This window comes from Spermophilus citellus (genome assembly GCF_964194105.1).
Source record: "Spermophilus citellus genome assembly, chromosome: 11".
Taxonomy (NCBI): Eukaryota; Metazoa; Chordata; class Mammalia; order Rodentia; family Sciuridae; genus Spermophilus; species Spermophilus citellus.
In genome coordinates, this window is record NC_138192.1 from 81,601,173 (window position 1) to 81,625,472 (window position 24,300).

The 24,300-nt window shown below is 36.5% G+C and overlaps 1 protein-coding gene across 1 annotated transcript in view; it reads right to left on the bottom strand.

Moving 5' to 3' along the window:
• The window catches only part of TTN (titin), a 266,424-nt gene that overhangs the window by 104,740 nt on the left and 137,384 nt on the right, over window positions 1-24,300 (bottom strand). Inside the window, exons 159-201 of the mRNA XM_081261924.1 lie at window positions 21,979-22,062; window positions 21,784-21,867; window positions 21,595-21,678; window positions 21,428-21,511; window positions 21,115-21,201; window positions 19,720-19,800; window positions 19,530-19,613; window positions 19,338-19,421; window positions 19,142-19,225; window positions 18,952-19,035; window positions 18,756-18,839; window positions 18,560-18,643; window positions 18,371-18,454; window positions 18,204-18,287; window positions 17,990-18,073; window positions 17,785-17,868; window positions 17,575-17,655; window positions 17,363-17,440; window positions 16,898-16,981; window positions 16,342-16,434; window positions 15,978-16,055; window positions 15,704-15,781; window positions 15,408-15,491; window positions 13,673-13,756; window positions 13,359-13,439; window positions 12,772-12,852; window positions 12,228-12,341; window positions 10,881-10,949; window positions 8,622-8,702; window positions 7,664-7,738; window positions 6,944-7,030; window positions 6,450-6,512; window positions 5,989-6,078; window positions 4,521-4,571; window positions 3,445-3,846; window positions 2,998-3,276; window positions 2,359-2,634; window positions 2,082-2,221; window positions 1,659-1,785; window positions 1,303-1,566; window positions 655-921; window positions 257-520; window positions 29-168 (exon numbers count right to left, since the gene is read on the bottom strand). Of these exons, the coding sequence (XP_081118050.1) occupies window positions 29-168; window positions 257-520; window positions 655-921; window positions 1,303-1,566; window positions 1,659-1,785; window positions 2,082-2,221; window positions 2,359-2,634; window positions 2,998-3,276; window positions 3,445-3,846; window positions 4,521-4,571; window positions 5,989-6,078; window positions 6,450-6,512; window positions 6,944-7,030; window positions 7,664-7,738; window positions 8,622-8,702; window positions 10,881-10,949; window positions 12,228-12,341; window positions 12,772-12,852; window positions 13,359-13,439; window positions 13,673-13,756; window positions 15,408-15,491; window positions 15,704-15,781; window positions 15,978-16,055; window positions 16,342-16,434; window positions 16,898-16,981; window positions 17,363-17,440; window positions 17,575-17,655; window positions 17,785-17,868; window positions 17,990-18,073; window positions 18,204-18,287; window positions 18,371-18,454; window positions 18,560-18,643; window positions 18,756-18,839; window positions 18,952-19,035; window positions 19,142-19,225; window positions 19,338-19,421; window positions 19,530-19,613; window positions 19,720-19,800; window positions 21,115-21,201; window positions 21,428-21,511; window positions 21,595-21,678; window positions 21,784-21,867; window positions 21,979-22,062 (4,955 nt within the window). The remainder of the gene's footprint in view (window positions 1-28; window positions 169-256; window positions 521-654; window positions 922-1,302; window positions 1,567-1,658; window positions 1,786-2,081; window positions 2,222-2,358; window positions 2,635-2,997; window positions 3,277-3,444; window positions 3,847-4,520; window positions 4,572-5,988; window positions 6,079-6,449; window positions 6,513-6,943; window positions 7,031-7,663; window positions 7,739-8,621; window positions 8,703-10,880; window positions 10,950-12,227; window positions 12,342-12,771; window positions 12,853-13,358; window positions 13,440-13,672; window positions 13,757-15,407; window positions 15,492-15,703; window positions 15,782-15,977; window positions 16,056-16,341; window positions 16,435-16,897; window positions 16,982-17,362; window positions 17,441-17,574; window positions 17,656-17,784; window positions 17,869-17,989; window positions 18,074-18,203; window positions 18,288-18,370; window positions 18,455-18,559; window positions 18,644-18,755; window positions 18,840-18,951; window positions 19,036-19,141; window positions 19,226-19,337; window positions 19,422-19,529; window positions 19,614-19,719; window positions 19,801-21,114; window positions 21,202-21,427; window positions 21,512-21,594; window positions 21,679-21,783; window positions 21,868-21,978; window positions 22,063-24,300) is intronic.

The window sequence follows — 24,300 nt, forward strand, 5'->3', positions numbered from 1 at the left end:
CCCTCCTGCCTCATCAGCTCTCACTTACAGGGGAAGCCGTCAAAGGCTCTCCCTTCAACTTCCACTGGCCATGGACATCTGGCTCAGAAAGCTCAATTTCAAAGCGGGCTGTTTCACCAACAAACACTTCTACTCCATATAGCGGCTTTTCCACTTTGATCAGTCGAGCTGAAAGTACGCAAAGTTCTATTAGTGAGGCTGAGCAAATAAAAGGCAGCTTTGGAAATGGTAAATTTGCGGTCTCGGGGCAACTCACCCTCCACGGTAACGTTGGCCTTGGTTGTGTCTGTGCCACAGTCACACACATATTCACCCTTATCTTTAAGTTCTGCCTTTTTGATCTTCAAGATGCGACGCAGCCCATCGGACTTGATGGAATGCTTGGCTGAGGGTGTGATCTCTTCACCGTCCTTGAACCATTTCACCGGCACATCTTTGCTCACCTCGCATTTCAGGATGATCTCATCTTTCTCAACTCCAGTTTTGTCGTGTAATTTCACAGTGAAGTAGGGATCAGCCTCTGTCAAAGTCAGTTAGCATATGGTCAGAAGCAATGTGAAAACCAAAGTTCATCAAAGAACAACAGGTCTAAGATGCTTAATTACCACCCCTCCCACCATTTAGGAACTGTCCAGGTGCAACGGGTGCACTTACCTAGGACCTTCAGATGGGCTGTGGAGTTCAGGTTCTTGACTTGAGCTTTTATCTGTGATATATCGTCTAGCGTCACTTCCCTCATTTCCAGTTTATGAGTCTTGCCTTCAGAAGACATGAGCACCGTTCTGGTGGTGTGCAGCTTGACATCATTTTTGAACCAGACTACATGCATTTTTTCATGAGAAAGCTCACAGACAAAAGTTGCTGTTTCACCCTCTTTCACCGTCTGATCTTCGAGAGGTGATATGAATTTCAGTCTTATACCTGCAATGCAAGCATGGATAATATGTTCAGAGACACAATTTACTACAGAAAGATTCCACTCTAACCTGCCTGGGTAAAAGGGACCCATTTAATTTAATTTCATTTCATATGACACTAATTCTTTTTAAGTGGAGCTGCTCTCCATTGAAAAATTTAAGGTTTTTTTTGGGGGGGTGGTTTGTGGTTTTCTTAATGTGTGTGTGTAGGGGGGTGTCACTGTGAAAGTAAAGTAGTGGTTCTGATTGTTGGTTTTAGAACTTGGGATTCTATCTTTAAAGTAATATATGTGTGTAAGGTAATATATGTGTTTCTGACGTGGGCACAAATAATGAAACAAATTCTGTCCATGGGATGTTATGGTCAGATCTCATCAGCTCTTACCTGTAACAAACAACTGTGCTGAGGACTTCTTGCCCTCCACCTCTGCAGTATAGACCCCTTCGTCATCAAACTGAGAATCATTGATAACAAGGATGTGCTTCTTTCCATCAGCGATGATATCAAATTTGTCAGATGCCTTGATTATATCAGGTCCTTTAGACCATATAACATTTGCTTCTCGGGTGAGCACACACTCGAATCGAGCCTGTCGCCTTTCTGGAACGGTGACATCCTTCAGGGGCACAGCAAAGTCGAGTTCAATTTCTGAAAGTCAAACATTGAGAATGAGGATTTCCATAATGCAGAGGACCAGGAAATGAAGCTCAGCCCCTCCCTGAGTTCCTAAGGCCTCATACCTTTCACTGTTAGGATGGCGGTTGTATATGCATTCAGTGCCTGGTAGAGGACTTCACCGGCCTGGTCCAGTTTGACTTTGTGCAAAGTTAAGAAGCGCTTCCCACCTTCTGCTTTGATCTCACATGTCTGGAAAACAATAATTTCAGTTAACATTTACATGAGATAAAGTCCCTAGAGGAGAAATGTTTCAGACAGATTTCTTAAAGTTTAAAAAATTACTATTAATGAATGTAAGCCAAACATCTTCTGTCATAAAAATTCACAAATTTTTTTCTGACTTGGGTACAAATAATGAATCAAATTCCATCCCTTGAGACTTTAGAAGTCCAAAGTCATCCCATTATTAAACTAAATCTGAATATTGAACCCCGATACAGAATGTAGCCGTTTTATATGATAACTTAAAATGGTAAAGTACTCACAGGGGAGGGCCTCAGAAGTTCTCCCTTCAGCTTCCATTGCCCAGGAACATCTACCTCTGAGATTTCTGCATCAAAGCTTGCACTTTCTTTCTCATAAATGGTGACATCCTCTATTGGTTTAAGCAGTTCGACCTCACGCTCTGTATTGGTCAGAGACAAAGTAACACATCACTTTAAACCATCTAACAGTGGTTTGCTTTTTTTGGTTTTGGTGTGTTATTTTGCCTTATGCAAACCCAAAATTTATCTTTCAGAATGACAGATAAAGTTTTTATACCTCCAAGTGTCAGCTTTGCAGGGTATCTTTTCCCTTCAATTTCTACTGCATATTCATCAATGTCTTCTGGCATAGCATTCTTAATTTTGAGGAATAGTTTATTTCCTTCTTTCAGAATCTCAGTCTTATCAGTTGGTTCCATGGGGATCTCATCATACCCTTTAAACCATTTAATATTTGGAGTGTCCTTTGCTATGTCACAGGTGAAAACAGCTGTCCCCTTGGGTTTCACATGCTGATCTCGTATAGGTTTCACCAGCCAGTCTCTAATAACCTCTGTATGAAAAGGAAATCAGAAAGAAAAATGATTAGGATTTGAGCAATGTAAATGACTTCCTTAGTAAATTTCAGAAATAGAAAAAAATTTCATAGAAGTAGATATCAGTAACCTGCTACAATATGCTGATAGTCTCCCTATTACCAAAGGCATAAGACTTCTGATATTTAGATACTGGGAAACACATTCTTTCTTACATTTTCTTATCATCATAATAAGTGAACAAAATTTCCTAGGAATGTACTAACCTACTACTGTTTTTTGTTTTGTTTTTGGAGACAGGGTCTTACTATGTTTGCCCAGGCTGATCTCGAACTTATATGCTTAAGTGATCCTCCCACCTCAGCCTCCCACATACTAACCTACTACTTTTACGCAAGATGAACATTCCAGGTTGTTGGCATTTTCCACAGTAACTGTGTAAGTTCCAGCATCTGTATCGTCTGCATCATTGATGGTCAGGGCCCGCATCAAGCCAATGACACCCGGCACAATTCGGCCAGGTTTCTCCACCACAATCTTCCCATCCTTTCTCCAAACCACATCCCGCTCTTTGTTTAACTCGCAGCTCAAATACAATGGCTGTCCTTTGACCACTGTGACTTCCTCCTCCAGTGTTTTCACAAAACGCACAGGAAGTTCTGTGGAAAATTGCAGTATAAATTTGAACATATTCATCATATTCAGTGAAATAAAACTTTTATTTGGTGAAATGAGATTTTTTTTCTAAAGCAACAAGAAAAGTTGCTTATACTAAGGTTTATTGTGCAAAGTTTAATACTGATGATGTTTGAGAGATTGGAACTTACCTTCTACAACAAGCTTAGCTGTGGAGGTCTTTTCTTTATTTCCCAAACGTAGAACACAGGTGTATTCACCAGCATCAGAAAGCTGAACATCAATGATATGCAGCTTTCTGTCTTTGCCATCTGCGATGAACCTATGCTTTGGGCTCTCTCGGATATTGCTGCCGTCTTTCATCCAGGTTGTGATTGCAGTGGAGGGGGAGACTAAACACTCAAAGATTGCAGAAGAGCCCACGGACTCAGCTTCTTTCAAGACGATGTCTTTGATTTCTTTCACAAACTTCAATGGCACAGCCTTTAGCTGGTAGGTGAATGGGGCTTCATCAGGAGGTTTCTCCCCACCACTTCCAGGCCTTAACTTTTTCCTTTCAGCTTCGATGGGTGAAGGAGTCTTTTTGGCTACACCTAATTCGGAGTAAAATAAAAAGTTGAATTGGCATGCTGGGATGCCTGCTGGATAAACTAGCCATAAAGCAACTCGGAGTCAAGAACAGAAAACTAAAGACCAGGCAGTTGAAAGATGGATCCAATATATATTACCTTGTTTCAGACAGGAAAATGAGATGGCATAAGGAATTCATAAATAATAAACTCATTTCATTTTATCAAGTTTTAATCCTAAGTATAAAATATCCAGACTATTGTATAATTACTTTAACTGTCATACATAATATCACCTGTATGAAAATGTTCTTGTATAGAATGAATCAGATGTAACTTTTCTGTGTTCACATACGAACACAACCAGTGTGACTCCACATCATGTTGGGAAGTTATACTCCACATATGTATAATATGTCAAAATACATTCTATTTTTATGTATAATTAAAAAGAACAAATTAAATGAAAAAAACTTGTACGGTTTATTGTGCTAAAATATAATTGGTTATATACATGACATCCATTTGAGTAATATTAGAGGTAGCTTATTTTAAAAAGAAGACATACTGGCTTTTACAGAATCAATTAGAAATAATAAAGATTGTTGTAAATTTTGAAAATTGTTTTCCCCATTAATGTAAAGTATAGGAATTCAGAGTGAAAGGTTACAGTACAGGTCCTGGGGAATGGAGCTCACCTTTGATGGGACCTTTTGGCTTGGCGGCTTCCTCCTTAGGTGCTTTGGCTTCTAAAATAAAAAGAAGACTCAGCATTTAAACAATTTTCAGACTAATTTCATGCTCACCAGTCAACCACCTGGGATAAGTCATGTTCTATATTATAAATATTGATACATAAAGTGAAGTTGTTTCATTTATATGATTTCTATGGAGAATACTTCAACATTTCCAAGAAGGTGTATTCAGAGACTGATGGAACTAAGCTAAATTGCTAACATATTTAATATTAAAAAATTGTCTCAGGAGTGCCTTTATCTTCTTTTCATTTCTGAAAGGCTTACTGTCAACCTGTGAGGAAGAGTTTTGCTCTTGCCTAGCTATGCAAAGTATTTTACCCGTATTTGTATGTATTGATTATGAGAACCAAGGAAATAAGTTTTGTCTGCAATGAATTCATATAGGGAAAAGGTAAATGGGCCAGAAGTTACCAAAAGCCTTTCTTTTTAAGTTGAGCAGACAAACAAATCCATGGAAGACTAAGGAAATTAGCTCTTTGGCAGTTATTCACTTTTTTTCTGAACTATTTTGCAAGTTTAAAAGTAAGAATAATGCCCAAGTGGTAAATACCACTGACAAAATCTAGCATAAATATTAAAAATTAAACTATAGTCAAAAGAACATAGTAATTTTTGTGTCATCAAATGTAAAAAAATCCAAAATATTTTGAGATAATTTTAAATAAAAATTTTATAAGATCAAATAACCTGCCAAGGGCCAAATAGGATGTGTATTTATGATTAATAATTACATGTCAAATCAGTTTTGGTTTTGAAATTATTGCCTAAGTGATAAACTATTAAATAGTTCATATATAACTGATAAGTACCTTGAATTTGCATTTGAGACAGCTATATCATTAAGTTAGTACAATTAAAAATTGTACCACTATTGGTCTAAATCTTTATATAGACTTAAAGACTGAGCTATGTAGTTTTTTAACTTTTTTATTGTGATAAAATATTCCTAACATAAAAATTATTATGTTAGCCATTTCAAAATGTCCAATTCAATTACATTTAGTATATTCACAGGGTTTTCAACCATTATTTTCCTTTATATCATTCCAATATGCCGTCTTTAAAAAAAAATGAGCAATAATTTCTGTAGGATACAAGGGAACTTTGGAGTTCCATGGGATTCTTGTATGTGTTCGTAGAGAAACTGTGTCCTTAGTTCTGATCAGCCTTAAACATCTTCATTACTTAATACCAAAAGCATATGAAAGAAATAACGAATTGCAGGAGTGCACGATCCAATGAACGCACCCTATGCTTTTCCGTTGGGAGACAGACTGGATGGTAAAGTATATCAGATGAAGAAAACATAATATGTCATAATCCCCACAGTTGAAGTGATGTCTATGTTCTAAATATAGCTTTCATTTTAATCCAGAAACTTTAATCAAGAAAACTATAGGATAAATACCTGCTTTCTTTCCAACCACTGGCACTGTAACTGGGGCAGCAATGGGGGCTGGTGCTGGCTCCACAGGCGGAGGTTTCATTATTTTCACTTCTGCAGAGAGAAATGCATAGTATGAAGGTATCCATTGTCACTTCTTGAAACCCTGTGTGGTAGCCTGTTTGCCTTTTTGAAAGTAACTGTGAAATCTTCAAATAACTAGTTTTCCAGAGAAGCATACAGAGATATTAGAAATCATTTGATGCATGATGACTTTCAAGTATGTTTTCTTTATATAGACACAATATCTTTATTTTATTTTTATGTGGTGCTGAGGATCAAACCCACTTCCTCATGCATGCTAGGCAAGGCCTCTACCACTGAACCACAACCCCAGCCCTCATGTATGTTTTCTTACTGACTATGCATGAGTTGTGTGGAACTTGAAGGAATGTGCCCATGACATTAAGGATAAACTCACTCACCCGGTTCAGGCTTTGGTTTTGGTTCAGGACCAGGCAGAGGTATTGCTGGCTTAATTTCAGGCACTAAAATAATTCATAGAAATGAAAAAGTTATTACAGTATTTTTTAAGAGTCCCACAAAGTCAAAACTAAAATCAAGCAGACAACATAACTTAGAAGACAGAATTTATGCACACATGTTTATCAAACCAAGTATTGATGTAAGCTTATTTTTAATTTTAAATGAAATATTCAAAAATCATAGGAAGGCATTTTTATTGGTTTTAATGTTGTTCTTCAGCTTATGGCCCATTACATTTTTTTCTAGCAATTCATTTAACAAATGAGTGATCATTAGCAAATGGTACAGGAGAGTGAAATGGTAAAGAAAATTAAGATATGGGTGATACTAGATTAAGGCACATATTTAAATGTAGATGCCAGTACAATCATATTTTAAATGCTAAATGCCCACATCTTTAGAGACAACTGAGAAAGCACCCATAGGTTTATACCTTTTTCTGGTTCAGGAATTTTCCTTTCTCTTTTTGTAACAGTAGCTGGAGGCACTTCAACCTCTTCAACAGGTTTTAGCACTGGTACTTTAAGAAAATAAGATGATTTTCTAGTGTTAAGATTTGAACACTTAGAAATCAACTCCTCTGAAATAGTAGCTCAAAGTATTTATGTTTCTAGATTTCAAAAAAACTCTATTGACGACTTTTATAAGCACCTTACATTTTCTCATTTGATTTCTATTTTCTCCTCTAGAATCTGTCTCAATTCATTTTTCTTTCTTTTATTCCATCCACTTGCTTCTCAACTCCACTAATTTTCCCTTTCTAAATCATTTTTATAATAGTTCTCAATCATTAGACCCTTTGAGAACAGGCTAATAAACTCAGCCCACTTAAAAGCCCCCATAGATTATGAAACATTTGCCAACCCCCTCCCATGAAGTTCTTCTATAGCCAACTTATTATTTCAGTCATTTCCACTGGAAGAACGTAAGTGGAAAGGGAATGATAATAATAAAGTTATGGGAAATACATGAATGGATTTGGGAATTACTACAAAAGTAAGCAAAAAGCAGACAATGGAAAACACACATTACATACAGATGAAATATGAAGCTACGTTTATGTTTCACTTCAGTTATGTTTACAAGATAAACCTTTTAATAAATGTCCACTTTGCTAAAAGATAATTTCACAAATTTTCACCGAGATTCCTACCTTCTGGTTTTTTAATTTTTTCTACTTTTTTAGGTTCTACTTTAGGCTCTTCTTCTTCAGGTCTCTTTCTTAGAACTTTAAAAGACAAAAAGGTTTATATGTAAACCAAGACAAACTGATGAAGATGTTGAACAAGCTTGACAAATGCAAATAATGTACAAAGCAAGGAAAATGAAAAACATGCGCACACATGCCCTAGAAATTTTAGCATTTTCACTAAAAATGCTTTTTCTCTCTCCCCCCCAAATCAACATTTGCTGTTTATTTACATAGTACTTAGTCATGTTATTTCTCTTTAGAGATTCTATTCAAAGATAGTTGCATGGCAGAAATGGCTCCAACAAAAAATGAGTAATTTGAATATCAGAAAATTCCAATAATAATTCAATGCTGTAATTTATGAGGAAGTATTTAAATAAGAAGTAGAAAGTTTACTTAAGCAGAGATACCTAAAGAAATGTAGCCTAGAAATCAGTTATTCCATATGAAGACAATGTTAGAACTTGTTTCTTCTATTGAATACCTTGTTTCTAGTGTTTAAATATTTAGTAGGAAAGAGATTCAGTTTTTTAAAAATATTATTTATTAGTGGTGATCCTGTGCCATAATTTAAAACTGAAATTATATTTATGCTTAAGTAGTTTTGCGTATTTAATTGGTTTAGTGTATTTGACTATGTAATTTGGTTATGAAAAATGACATTCACGGTCATTGTTGTTAGTTTAGAATAGTATCAATTTAGTTATTTCTATTAACATGATAAATTTTGAAATGCTATGAATGCTCACAAAATTTCTGTCTCCTTTTAAAAAAGATTTGGAAATCACAGCCTTAATTTTCAATGAAACCACTAACACATTTTGATAAATAAGATACCTAATGTAAAGAAAACCATGGGACAGAAATATTTTGTAAGCTTTCAAGTCGGTTTTTTAGATACTTAAAGCTGATACTATACCGCTTTTCAGAACAACTTCCTCCTTTGGCTGAGGTTTAGGTTCAGGAAGTAATTTGCGGACTTTCTTTTCAGCTCCAGGCACTTAAAAAGGATATGAATTCAAATTTTGAAGTGAATTCATATAAAAATGGAATCTCAACATGAAAAATGTCTCTGCCCAAACTGGTTAACTATAATGTATCAAGTAACAACTTTATTGCATAAAAATTCACAGAATTTAAAAACAAATAAACATGTCAAATTATTTCCTCTGCAAATATCTATACAACTCTATGATGAAATTCAATTACGTTGACTAAGGCAAATATATTCATCTTGATGAACACAGATTTTGTGCTACATTGACTTTATGAGCCTTTCACCAAATTGCAAGGGTTTTCGACAGCATCTTTGCTCCAATAGCTCAAATCTACATTGGTATTTACCTGACCATTAAATACATTAAATTGGCAAGAGTTAGGGCTATCACTCAGTCTTCTACATTGAGGAAAGAGAAAGCCATAGATCTGGTTTGTGGCCTTGATATTGGGGGAAGACCATATTTTACCTTCTAAAGAGAAGTATCCTTTCTTAAGGTCTCCTTTTTGGAATATTACTAACTTAATATGATAGAACCATAAAATTTTAAGGCTAATGTTAGAGGCTCATTTTTTATGAATAAGAAAATATTCTTGAATTTAAAGTACAAGTGACCCAAGGAATTCCAAATTAATTTCCTCTTGCATCTACAATGAATACCAAACATTGTAATGATGTTATTTTTTTCTTATTGCTATAATAAGAAAAAAATATGGGTTTAAATAGGAAAGCAAAACAAAATACTCTTAGTAATTACTGAGCCACTTTAACTCTCTACTGATAACAATTAAAATATAATTTAAAACATTGTTTATCTCATGTAACATATGTGCTCAGTGAGACGAAATCTGAATTTCTTAGATATTTCTGTAAAATTTCCCATTTGGTGCTTAAAGAAGACACTTGCAATTAATAGATTTTTATGTGATAAAGAAAACTGTATACATCTTACTTCAAAAATAAAAACACATAAAAGGCAATTATGTACTTCATTTTAAATAATCATGTTCTATAATGTCAAATATTTTAAGTAAAAATTTAACAGTTAAACATTAAATTTTATTCATGATAAATTGTGCTGCCCTTCAATACTATTTGTGAGTTACCAATATTCTTAAATACATAGCTATTTTCATTGATTAAAACTATGCATCTAGTTAATTCAAGTTGAGAAAGCAAGATAAACATTTCTTATATAATGGACATAGTGAAAATACTTTTGTGCATTTGTTTTTTCCATATTATTAATTTTAAGATCTTACTGATGTTTGAGACCCAGTGCAGAACACACCCACTAGTGGTTACTCTTTTTAAAGTCACTAGATGTCACTAAATGCTATCCTAATGTTTGACATTTATTAGTTAATATATATGATAAAATTATTTTGTAATGTCCATTTTATGAATCAGGAAAGGTATACAGGTGATTATTTAAGTAATCAATTCATTCAGATTTACTTCCTGGGTCTGGATGAATTGATTACTTAAACAGAACAGAATGCAGCTATCCATTAAACTTACTAGAAAAACTAAGTTTATTTTTAGTGGATGTTCTCCAGACTTTTATGAGTTATTTATTTTTCTTTAAGGTCTAATTGTAGATGGGGGAAAAGACTGTTTAAAGAAAAATCACTTTTGAAAAGTGATCTGCATTGGTAATGAAATTTACCTGAAACATGAGATCTGTACACCTGAGAAAATGTCTTTGGAGTGGGAAGAAAGTGACAGGGCAGTTGTGAGGAAAACCATACAAATCATTCAGTAGGGTATGATTTGTAGTGCTTGTCACACTGATTAAAATGTGAACTTCCAGGTGAATCCCTGAAGCTTATTACTACTCAGCATTTTAACCTAAGATGTCTCCTGATATCAATTTCAGCCAACGAGTCAAATCTGATGTTTTCAAACAATGCAGATAGACATATGAAAATAAGACAAGGATAAACAACATCTAGCATGATGTATGAAATTGATGGGAGACCGAGGAAGCAACACTTATGAGCCAGGACCATAAAAGCCACAAAATTGCAAGAAATAAACAAGACTACTACTATGATAATTAAAAAGAGAGAGACAAAAAAAAAAAAAAAAGGAGAACATTCTATGAAAACCAAAAGAGCAAAGAATCAGATGAAGGGATACTGTAGATACATGTGAACAGACTATCAGTCTGTGAAATACCTTTCAGAGGTGTAAGCTCCACTTTTTCTGGAACCTCAGGTTTTTCAGGAATTTTCTTCTTTGAAACAGCTTTAAAGAATATGATCTTACTGTTATTATTTGTACATTTAATCTAAAGCAAATCCTTTTTTATGCCATGAATCAAAACCAAGCCTTGCTTATGTCCAGGAAGCATTGATAGCAGCCCAAATAGCTACAAGAACATCCAAGCTCTGAAATCATGAACACCACTGCATTTTGACTCCAAAGCTGAGTTATAAATTAAGACTGACTGAGAGATTTTTTTTTTATTCATTAAAGAAAGAATAAATTTTCCTTTGAGCATAAATTTGTTTCAAGGAGAAAAAATTTCATTGTCCTCAAAGAAGGTGATATTTTCAGAACTGTCTGCTTTTCTTTTCCTGCATCTGACCTAAAACCCACAAGGAATTGAAAGGGGGCAAGAATCACAAGAAAAGTTGTCTTATTCTAGAAAGATTTTGGCTTTGTAGATGTGGAAGCATGAGAAAAATGCTTATCTAAGATTATATCTAGAATTTTTTTAGATGAACAAATCTTATTGCAAATGAGACAGATTTTATGAAAATTAAAAGAATAATGTACTCTTTCCAGTTTATTTCAGATCTTTTATAGATGTTATATTTTAAAAATCAAGAAATACTGCACCAATTCAAAGGAAAATCAAAACACAGAATGAATGGAAGTTTAATAATGGGCAGATATACTAGATATCAAATATATTAACAACCATTCTTTCCAGATACCCTGGGAAAATCATAGAATACAGTAGTTTCTATTATTAAATTTTAAAAAAAGTGGGGGAGCAGAAATGACCAGTTGTACTTAGGACTTCATTTTATGGTCCATGAACACATATCAGCTGCTGGACCCCTTAAATATATTACTTATATTTAAAAGAACCTAGACTTCTTTAAGAAAAAGTTTTTGCTTTAATATAAATGTTTTACTGCCATGATAAAAATATCAATGGAAAGATTTGTTGTATATTTCACATGCATAAGACTTCAAAACACACAGAGCAACCAGGCTTTGAAATAAAAAAAGACCCTCCTCCCCACTCCACATAAGAAAGTTAGTAGGGTAGCCCCAGAATCCAGATGTTAAGGATGATGTCACAATGCAATGGCTGACTTGTAGGCAGTAGGCATGGCTTAACAAGGCAGCCCAGGGCCCCAGGGGAGCAGAAACACACACCAATTCTCATAGCATGATCATGTCTAAAAGTGCACACTTCCAAAAGTAAGACATTTCCTGCAAGCACCATTTCAAATGGCTGCACAGAAGTTTGGAGCAGGTTAGTAAGACTTTGGAAGTAATATCCGATACCTTTAAGTTGGAATATCTTCTCCTTCACGTCTTCCTTAGGTGGAACAGGAGCAGGAGGCGGAGGTCTTGGCTTGAGTTTTGGTTTCTCGATAACCTTCTTTTCAGGTTCAGGTTCTTAAAAGAGTATTTCAGGAGTGTTAGTATCTATATATGTTAGCATGTATGTAAAAGGTATATTTGGTAGAAATTTAAATATATATGAATTTAAAGGTTTGCTTTCTTTGATATGTAATATCAGTTTCCAACACAAAACATAAAACAGTATCCAACAAAAAACAAAGATATCAACACTGTACACTGGTGATGAGTAATATATCAAAGGCACTAATGAAAACAAAGGAAGCATCCAGATAAGCTACGATTGACATAGATAAATGGTACAAACACATGGAAACAAAAGAATAAAATGCACACTTAAAACAAAGAATATCTTACACACAAATAGATGCAAAGAGACCCACTGAACACGTAGAACAACACAAACCATGAAGAGTTCAAGAGGAAGAAGATGATGATGAAGACTTAAGTCCTATTAATTGAATACCTTGTACTGGGACGACTTCTGTCTGTGGTTCAGGTTCAGGTTTAGGTTCTTCAGGCTCAATATACTTTTCAATGTCACGTTCTTTAAAGAATGTTGACAAGGGATACAAGATCGTAATGTAAAGTTCCACTTGGACTCATTACAGATTTCACATACATGTAAATATTACAGTCACAAAACAGAAACTAAACACTTCACACAAAGCAATTCCTACAGAAAAAGAGTTAAGAGGTTTCCATTTTCTTACACTTAAATTTTCTGCCAACAACTAGTTTATTCTATGCATGTTGATGGCAAATGAGATGATGTAAAATTTGATACTGGGTAATCATGTGAGAATCCAATGCAATGCTTCCAATTTTACTTTAGTCAACGGTGCCTTTTAGAATTATGAATCACCATCAAGAATAACCAAATGAAAGATTCTAATCCAAATCAGTACAATTATTTGAAAAAACAAAGCAGTGGAGCATGTGCTGGAATGCTTTTGTACATGATGGTAAGTAGGAGGGTCAGTCTAAACTACTTTTGCATTTCTAACAGGAATTTTCAGAGATTAAAAAAAACATATACTTGTAAATGTATACCTTCGACAGGGGGAGTCTCTTTTCTACCAATGGTTATGGATGCTTTTTCTTCATATATTATTTCCTCAGGAGTCTCTTCAACTTAAAAAACATAGCATTTTTATTTTAGACTGTATTCAGAGCAGAATAGTACAACTGCAGGGTTGCAACCTATCTACTTACACTCCATAACATATAATTCAGGTGTCCCCAAGAAACCAATAATGCCAATACATGAGACAAACAACAGATAAATATATAAGACCCATTTACAATCAAAGCAAGATGATGAAGATGATAGTCATCTTTCCAAGATTTATAGAGCAGCCATGTACCTGAGGCAGGTGGAGCTTCTGGCTCTTCAGGCTTGGGAACAGACACTTTCTTTTCTGGGACAATTTCTTTGGGCACTTCAGGCACTTTAAAGATATTAATTATTTTTTTTTACTATTAAGAATTTAGAAGATGTGCAAGATTCTGCAAAGAGCAGGCAAGAATATGGGGAAAGAACTTCATCTTACAAGACTTCACAGGGAGGATGGTTTCTGAGGCATGGTGCCTTTGCGGACATTCTAATTTTATAAATGAGCATTTTCAGCTTTCTTCATTTGCTCCTCATCTGTGTATTTTTCCATGTAGGTGTTCTTCAGTGGACTATCTTTGGCACTTTAAAAAACATCACTCTACATTTTCTGAGTCATCATTTCCGCATGCTCAACTCATATTTCCACAGATGACTTCAAGGTATTCAAGGTCTCTCTCTCTCTCTCTCTCTTTTTCTAGGCCTGATCTGTTTCCTAAGCTCTTAATGCAACATTCTCAAATAACATACTTGAAAAATGAAAAATAGCTCACTATCTTCTTTCTATAATCAGCTCAGAAAAGTAGTGAACTGAGCTGTTAGCTACAATTATCTTGGGCTCCTTGATTACCTTAATTGTTTTGATAATAGTCAGCCAACTCTGTCTCTCTCAAAACCACTGCCCTTTTCCATTTCGACCACCACTGGTTTTCTCCAGCTCTTAATGACCTTAATTACAATGGATCTTTTATCACTGTCTTTCAATAGCTTGTGCTGCTGCCAGTTATATTTCTAAAACTCAAATCTTATTACTTTGTACACTTGTTTCGAAACCTTTGAGGCTTCCTTTTCCCTGTGTCCACAGAACAAAATATAATCTTGTACTGGCATTCAAAAAGTGGCACACACCTGTAACACCAGTTATTTGAGAATCTGAGGCATAGCAAGTTTGATTCCAGCCTAGGTAATTTACTGAGACTCTCAAAATAAACAGGACTGGGATTTAGCTCAGTGGCAGAGTGCTTGCCTAGCATGTGCAAGGCCCTCAGTGGTATCTTGGGAAACCACACCAAAACAAAAATAGACCTCTAAACCCAAAGAACTTAAAAATATGACCCCTACCTTTATTTCTATTATTGTCTTTTAAGATGTTACATAAACAACAATTCATACTCAAATTTACATCAACAGTCCTAGAACTTGCTGGACCCTTCTACCTGTGTGCTTTTCAATATGCTCTTTCCTTTTGCCTAGAATTCCATTTCCCTGATCACTACATGCAAAAATCTGTCAAAATATTCCAACACAACTTCTTCCACATAACTCTCTATCATGTCTCTGTCTGAAATCCATCTTTGTGTGCTCTGTTTCTGCAGCTCTTTGTACTTAGTTTGAAAGTGCTATCAACTCCTATCTGAATTGGCATTGTGTTATCTTTCTATTGTTTCATCAGATTGAAGTTGCTTGAAGATAGAGTTAGATTTTACATCTTCTACAAAGTACTTTGTTCATGATAATGTTCAGCAAAACACACTGAATGGGAGATGCTCTGCTCTACCCCTTGTAACCACACGATAGCTCACAGTACAGTGGGCTCAGATTTTTTTCTCTCCTGTTTGTTTCTTTTTCTCTCTGTGCCCTCATTATTTTTCCTTTCTTTCTATGAAATGTGGTTTGTTATAATCTCATACTCACTATTTTCTCCTATAAGAACTGTTCTTAAATATACTTAAATAGTGGTCAGAGAAACATTGCCTCTTGGTAGATACCTTTTTCTGGTTGGACTTCTCGTTTTTTGGTAACCGACACAGGCTCTTTCTTTACTGGAACAAGTTTCTTGGGCACCTCAGGCACTTTGAAGATATTAGTTTTGTTTTAGAAAGAGTGTTTAAGAACATTTAAAAATGTTAAGAAAAAAATCTGCAAGTCATGGAGCAGCATTAAAATTAGCAGAAGCAAAATAAGGACATCTTTATTCCCTCACTTGCCACAGCAATAAAGACAGCTTATTCGAGTCCATGTTAAGATATCAGAGTGCTTTTTAAAAAATTATGACAATGAATACCTTTGGCTTCTGGTGTTTCTGGCTTCTTAACAATTGGAACCTTCTTCACTGGGACAACTTTCTTTGACACCTCAGGTACTTTAAAGATATTAGTAGCATTTAATATAAAATGCAAGATGTAATATACCCACATAAATTGTACAAGTCTTTTTAACACCAAAACAAACAGATAACAACAAACACATATTATAACACAACACACAAGAAGGAAAGAATACAAATTTTAGACAGCACACAAAATGGCAAGAACATTTCTTTCTTTTCACATAAGTACCTTTAGGAGGTGCAGGTTCAGGTTTTTTGATGACAGGAAATTTCTTCTCTGGGACAATCTTTTTGGGCTCCTCAGGCACTTGAAGAGGAAGAATTTCTTTTAGCGTTAGATGATTTTAGGACAAATTAGATGATAACAAATGATCAATAATAATAGTAAAGACCACACATTTTTCTTTGGCACGTACATTGTAAAATTCTTAGTACCAAGGTTTGATGTGTGAAAATATCTTTTGTTCTTGTTAATGAAGTCAAATTTCAAGCAAGGAGATAGAACACTGATATTTTACCCTACGTATAAGATTTATAATAAAAACACCAACCAGATGACCATATTTTTCCCCACAGTGGATCCTGCCTAGTACCTGGTGGAGGTGGAGGGGCTTCTGGTTCCTCCTCTTCCACAACAGGAGCTGGTTCTTCCTCTGCAGGAGCAATTTCTTCAGGCTCTTCATATACTTTAAAGATATCAGTTAATTTTATTTCAGTGTGTGGAACAAATTCTAAAATGCATAAAGCAGCAAAGCAGTAAATAATTATCTTGATTCTTCTCTGGTTTCCATTAATCGATTCTCTTACTTTTGTTAAGCTGAAATCTATTTTATTTGCAGCAACTTCTATATCTATTGATTTAATGCTTTGAAAGTTCTTGTGGTGTTTAAAGTCATTTAATCTCATCAACCCTCCCATTTTCCTCTGTGTACATTTGACAAACTTTGTTTAATACAAACATGACCTATGTAGATACTGCTGACTGATAACCCTGTGTAGCTTTGAGATGGGAGCTAATTGACCATGAGGACGTAAGACAAATAAAGGACAGGAAATGACCAGGAATAATGAGTTAGCCAAGAAGAGAAAGAAAGCTTAAATGAGAAATAGTCACAAGTGTGGCAAGCTCATTAGTGGTCTTATGTGTACCTTCTGGGGGAGGAGACTCCACTTTCTTGGGAACTGGAACAGCTGGTTTCTCTTCTATGACAGGTTTCTTGGGCACCTCTGGCACTTTAAAGATATTAGTTTTACTTTTGAGTAGTTGAGAAGTACATGAAATTTACACCAAATCTATTTCATATTTTGTTCAATTAAATCAAGAATAAATTTCACAACAAGGTCAGGGATCTGCCCTTGGATCCCGACCTGGGGGGAGGAAAATAGGCCTATCAATAATCACAAAACCATGTTAACTCTTCCAACCCTTATAATAAATGCATCAATGTTTTAAAAAAATAGTGATTTTTGAAAAGACATAAACCTTAAACAATCAGAGTAGCTGTTTTGTGGTTGTAACTATAAGATGATTGGCAAACAAAGAGTTCCATAAATAGGGGACTTTGGGGACCAAGAAGGTTACTTTTTTTGTAGGACCTCATTAGTGACATGTACCTTTAGCTGGTGGGATTTCTGGCTTTGGAGGAACAGCCACTTTCTTTTCTGGAACAACTTCTTTGGGAACTTCAGGCACTTTAAAGATATTAGTATTTTAACATTATGAATAATCACCAGTAAACATCTGCCACATTTATACACAACAAAGCACTTTTTTAAGAGCTGGAGGCCATATCTATTTCCATCAAAGAATAGAAAGCCACTTGTACCTTTAGCAGGTGGAACTTCTGGTTTCTTAACCACAGGAGGTACTTTCTTTTCAGGCACGACTTCCTTGGGGACCTCGGGCACTTTAAAAGATATTAGTAGTTTTTAAGCTCATAGTTTCAATGGCATATGAAAGTCCATTAGACATAGCAGTGAGTGGAATGTGACACTTAAAGACAGACATTTTTCTACAGGCAGTTAGTGAGAAGTACCTTTCACTGGTGGTGGTTCGGGTTTCTTGGCCACAACAGCAGGTGCTTTCTTTTCAGGAACAGGCTTCTTAGGTGGCACGGTCACTAAAGTTTTTAGAATTTGTTTTAGAAGCAGTGAAGATGAATGCAAAAAGAAACAAGCTCACAGTGCCCGGAACTGTGAGGGCAAGAAGGGGTGAGGCATCCCAGCAGCTTAGTCAAGTACCTTTTGGAGGTGGGGCAGGAGCTGGCTCTTCCACAACTTCAGCCGGAGGCTCTTCGGGGACAATTTCCTCAGGCTCCTCATACACTTTAAAGACATCAGCTTGTTTTAATACCAGAAGAAACATGTATACCATACTTTACAAAAGTAGTTTCATATCACTAAGAAGAGATTTTTCTCTTTTAAAAGATAATAGTTTGAATAGTTTTGTGGTTACCTTCAGGGGGAGGACTTTCCGGTTTGGGGGGAATAACTTCCGTCACCTTCTTTTCTGGGACAGCTGTCTTTGGCACCTCAGGTACTTTAAAGATATTAGTATTTCCAAGATTAGACAGAGTAGAGACAAAAGGACTATATCAAGCACAGTGACATCAGGGTGACTACCTTTGACAGGTGGGACTTCTGGCTTTTTAGGAGGCATCACAAGCACTTTCTCTTCCAGGACAAACTCTTTGGCAGTCTCAGGAACTTAAAAGAGATTAGTGAGATTAAACTGAGGATTTACGAAGACCACATGGACTATTCTCAAGAGTAGAAGTTATGTTTTGGGAGCCTCAGGTGAGTGAGCAGTACCTGTGACAGGCAGGACTTCTGGCCTTTTAAGAGGCACCACGGTCACTTTCTTTTCAGGGACAACTTCCTTGGGAGCTTCAGGCACTTAAAAAGAGATTAGTGAGATTACACTTAGGACTTATGAAGACCATGAGGATGAAATATTTCCAAGAGCAGAAGATTTAAGCCTTGTGATACCTAAGGTAGTGACAAATACCTTTAGCTGGTGGGACTTCTGGCTTTTTAGGAGGCACCACGGTCACTTTCTTTTCAGGGACAACTTCCTTGGGAGCCTCAGGCACTTTAAAGAGATTAGTAAGATTATACTTAGGATTTATGTAGACCATGAGGATGAAATATTTCCAAGAGGAGAAGATTTAAATCTTGTGATGTGTGAGGTGAGTGACAAATACCTTTAACTGGTGGGGCTTCTGGCTTTTTAGGAGGCACTACGGTCACTTTCTTTTCAGGGACAACTTCCTTGGGAGCCTCAGGCACTTAAAAGAGATTAGTGAGATTATACTTAGGATTTATGAAGACCACGCAGACTATTTTCAAGAGTAGATATTATGTCTTGGGAAGCCTCAGGTGAGTGAGCAGTACCTGTGACAGGTGGGACTTCAGCCTTTTTAGGAGGCACCACAGGCACTTTCTTTTCAGGGACAACTTCCTTGGGAGCCTCAGGCACTTAAAAGAGATTAGTGAGATTACATTTAGGATTTATGAAGACCATGAGGACGAAATATTTTTAAGAGCAGAAGATGTAGATCTTGTGATGCCCAAGGTGAGTGACAAATACCTTCAACAGGTGGGACTTCTGATTTTTTAGGAGGCATCACAAGCATTTTCTCTTCCAGGACAAACTCTTCGGCAGTCTCAGGAACTTAAAAGAGATTAGTGAGATTAAATTGAGGATTTACGAAGACCACATGGACTATTTTTTCAAGAGTAGAAGTTATGTCTCATGAAGCCTCAGGTGAGTGAGCAGTACCTGTGACAGGCAGGACTTCTGGCCTTTTAAGAGGCACCACAGTCACTTTCTTTTCAGGGACAACTTCCTTGGGAGCCTCAGGCACTTAAAAGAGATTAGTGAGATTACACTTAGGATTTATGAAGACCACGCAGACTATTTTCAAGAGTAGAAGTTATGTCTTGGGAAGCCTCAGGTGAGTGAGAAGTACCTGTGACAGGTGGGACTTCAGCCTTTTTAGGAGGCACCACAGGCACTTTCTTTTCAGGGACAACCTTGGGAGCCTCAGGCACTTAAAAAGAGATTAGTGAGATTAAATTGAGGATTTATGAAGACCACACGGACTATTTTCAAGAGTAGAAGTTATGTCTTGGGAAGCCTCAGGTGAGTGAGAAGTACCTGTGACAGGTGGGACTTCAGCCTTTTTAGGTGGAGCCACAGACACTTTCTTTTCAGGGACAACCTCTTTGGGAGCCTCAGGCACTTAAAAGAGATTAGTAAAATTATCCCTAGGACTTCTACAGGCCATGAGAATGAATCATTTTCGAAAGCAGAAGAATTATGTCTTATAAACCCTCAGGTCAGTTACAAGTACCTGTGACAGGAGGGGCTTCTGGCTTTTTAGGAGGCACCACTGTTTGCTTTCCAGGGACAACGTCTTGAGGAATTTCAGGCACTTAAAAGATATTAGTAGTTTTTCACTTTGGTTAGTGAGGTAACAGGATTAAAAAATGTTTCCAAAAGCAGAAGAGAGATTTCTTCTGAAGAATAAGGAGAGGGGCAAAAGTACCTGCGACAGGGGGGGCTTCTGGTTTGGGGGGCAGGGCCATGGGGACTTTCATTTCTGGAACTTCTTGAGCAGCTTCAGGCACTTGAAAGATATTAGTAGTTTTTTCATTTAATGAAGAGCCATGGACCAAAATAATTTTAAGAATGAAAGAGATATTTCTTCTGCAGAACAAAGACCCGGTGACAAGTACCTGTGACAGGTGGGGCTTCTGGCTTTTTAGGAGGTACCATTGGCTTTTTCTTTTCAGGAATAATTTCTTGAGGAACTTCAGGCACTTGAAAAGATATTAGTAGTTTTACACTTTGGTTAATAATGAAGAGAAATGGACTAAAACTGTTTTTCAAGAACGAACGAGATATTTCTTCTGTAGAATACATTTTAGATGACATATACCTGGGACCGGTGGAGCTTCTGGCTTTTTGGGCAGTGCCTTGAGAATTTTCTTTTCTGGCACAACTTCTTGAGCAGCTTCAGGCACTTGAAAGATATTAGTATTTTTAGAATTTACAAATCGTGAAGGCACGTATTAGCATGATTGTGAGGAGAATAGGATGGTATTTTTTTTTTCTAAGTGGGAAAAAATACCTTTCACAGGTGGGGCTTCTGGCTTTTTGGGCACAGATATTTTCTTTTCAGGTGCAACTTCTTTAGGAGCTTCAGAAACTTTGAAGATATTAGTATCTTTTAGTTAGTCACTATAAAGGGAGAATCTTGACAATGCATTTCCCACCAAATACAATTTGTGAGACAGGTGGACATTACACACTTTCCCCCGCCTCCCTGAACAGGTGACTGATAACATGTAAGTATACTTACCTTTGACAGGTGGAACTTCTGGCTTTTTGGGAGGAGCCACTGGTACTTTCTTTTCAGGGATGGCTTCCTTTGGTGGCACTTCAGGCACTTCAAAGATAATTTAAAATATGTGTTTAGAATAGGTGAGAACAATTAATATCAGAGCATAAATCATACACCAAGATATTGTGGACAGCTCCTGGCATGTTTTAAAAATTAGAATTCTATTACTTTAATTAGAATTCTATTACTTTAAGGTTTAAGATTTTTGTACATAATTTTCTAGTTAAAAGAGCAGTTATCTGTCTCCCTAATTTGTACAGTTTGACATTACCTTCAGGGGGAGGACTTTCCGGTTTGGGGGGAATAACTTCCGTCACCTTCTTTTCTGGGACAGCTGTCTTTGGCACCTCAGGTACTTTAAAGATATTAGTATTTCCAAGATTAGACAGAGTAGAGACAAAAGGACTATATCAAGCACAGTGACATCAGGGTGACTACCTTTGACAGGTGGGACTTCTGGCTTTTTAGGAGGTACCACAAGCACTTTCTCTTCCAGGACAAACTCTTTGGCAGTCTCAGGAACTTAAAAGAGATTAGTGAGATTAAACTGAGGATTTACGAAGACCACATGGACTATTCTCAAGAGTAGAAGTTATGTTTTGGGAGCCTCAGGTGAGTGAGCAGTACCTGTGACAGGCAGGACTTCTGGCCTTTTAAGAGGCACCACGGTCACTTTCTTTTCAGGGACAACTTCCTTGGGAGCTTCAGGCACTTAAAAGAGATTAGTGAGATTACACTTAGGACTTATGAAGACCATGAGGATGAAATATTTCCAAGAGCAGAAGATTTAAGTCTTGTGATACCTAAGGTAGTGACAAATACCTTTAGCTGGTGGGACTTCTGGCTTTTTAGGAGGCACCACGGTCACTTTCTTTTCAGGGACAACTTCCTTGGGAGCCTCGGGCACTTTAAAGAAATTAGTGAAATTACACTTAGGATTTATGAAGACCACATGAACTACTCAAGATCAGAAGTATGTCTTGGGAAGCCTCGGATGAGTGACAGCTACCTGTGACAGGTGGGACTTCTGGCTTTTTAGGCGGAGCCAAAGACACTTTCTTTTCAGGGACAACCTCTTTGCACACCTCAGGCACTTAAAAGAGATTAGTATTTTTTACACTTAGAAAATACAAAGACCACAAGACACAATGAAACATTTTTAAGAACAAAAGAACCGTTTTACTCTCTTGAACTTGAGATGGTAGTAGCAAGTACCTATAATAGACGGTGCTTTTGACTTTGGGGTAGGCACTTCTGTTACTTTCTTTTTGAGGATCACTTCTTTGGGAGCTTCAGGCACTTTGAAGGTATTAGTAAATTTACATTTGAGTCAAAAGTGGTGAACACAGACACGAGTTACATTTACACATCACAAGAATTTTCAGGACTAGAAAGGTGGCCCTTTCTATTTTCTATCCTCCCTAGTCCTTGTAAGGGAACCAGTTGAGAATGTACCTTTGACAGGTAAGATTTCAGGCATTTGTGATAAATACACTTTTTGGGGAGGCACATCTTCTCTGAGAGCCTCAAGCACCTTAAAGATATTAATATTTTTACATTGAGGAGTTAAAAGAATCAGGACAAACAGGAAACACATTAGACAGAAGACTTTTTCCCACCCTTTTAAGCTTCCAGCAAGATATACCTTCTTGGGCAGGAACTTCTGGCTTTGGGGGTAGAACCCCAAATGTTTTCTTTTCAGGGACAGCTTCTTGAGGAACTTCAGACACTTTAAGAAATTAGTATTTTTACATTGAGTGTTATGAAAATCACAAGGAATAGCAAATTAATTTCAAAACTTGTTGGAGTCAGTTCTTGAGCCTGAGGGTTTAGTGACAGGTACCTTTAGCCGAGGGAGCTTCTGTCTTTTTGGAAGGAGCTCTTTTTGCAGGAACAACTTCTTGAGGAGTTTCGGGCACTTGAAAGATATTAGTATTGTACATTTAAGAGTTAAAATATTCGTGAAAACAGTAGCTACAATAAGATCGCGAGTGCAACTTTCTAGAACTTTCTTTCCCTTCTTCATCAATACACTAACCTAGAGGGATTCACGGATCCTTGAGAAGAGGGACTTGCCCTGCTCTACTACCCAGCAGCGTTCTTGTAACACCCACACCCTCACTGCACAGTATAGTCGGCCCTCCGTATCCATGGATTCTGCATCCTCCATTTAACCAGCCACAGATGAAAAAGTTGTGTCTGCACTGTGTATGGATATATTGTTTTTCTTATCATTATTCTCTAAACAACATAGCAAACAGAGATTTATATAGTATTTACATTTTATTAGTTATTATGAGTAATCTAAATGATTTCATGTATATGAGGTATGTTATTAATTACATGGAACTGGTACCTCATTTTATGTAAGGAACTTGAGCATCCATGGATTTTAGTATCTGTGGGGTCGTGGAACCAATTTTCCATGGAGACAGAGGGAGGATTGTATTTTTTGAACGAATCCTTTTAGTAGAAAGGTTTTAGTTTGTGGTAGGAATAGCCACAAATTCTTTCTTTCTAGAGGGAATTATGAAGCTTCAGTTACCTTAAAGATATTAGTATGTTTATGTTTAGAGTCACAAAGAGTGTTAGAAAAAAAACAGTTCTAGGAGCAGAAGATGGATAATTTCTTCTTCCCTATCTGTTCAGAGGTGGCATGTACCTTCCATAGGTGGCATTTCTGGCTCTTCAGGAACATCCTCAATGACTTTCATCTCAGGAGCAGCTTCTTTTCTGGCTTCTGGTGCATTGAAGATATTAGTATTATTCTCAGAGGTTAAAAGGATCAGTGGAGATATTAATTCCATGAACTGAACCTAAGTGATTTTTGTGGCTACTAGGGTGCTTCCTTCAAGAATCTGATGAGATGCAAAATCTTAAGAGTCATCAAATCTTGTTTTTGTTAATTATTCTTTAGCTCCCTAGGGCCTTGTCCATAGTAGACACTTATTAAATAAATGAAGGAATGAGAATAACCATGATGTCTTTTGGGGAGGTGTTTCGATTTCAGAGGGAACTGGCATGGGTTTTGCTTTTACAAGAGACAATGTCTTGAGGTGGTTCTAGCACTCTCTAGATATTGATGTAGTGTACTTTTGAGTTATGAGGAGCAGTGAAGAGTTCCAGTCATATACAGATATGCTA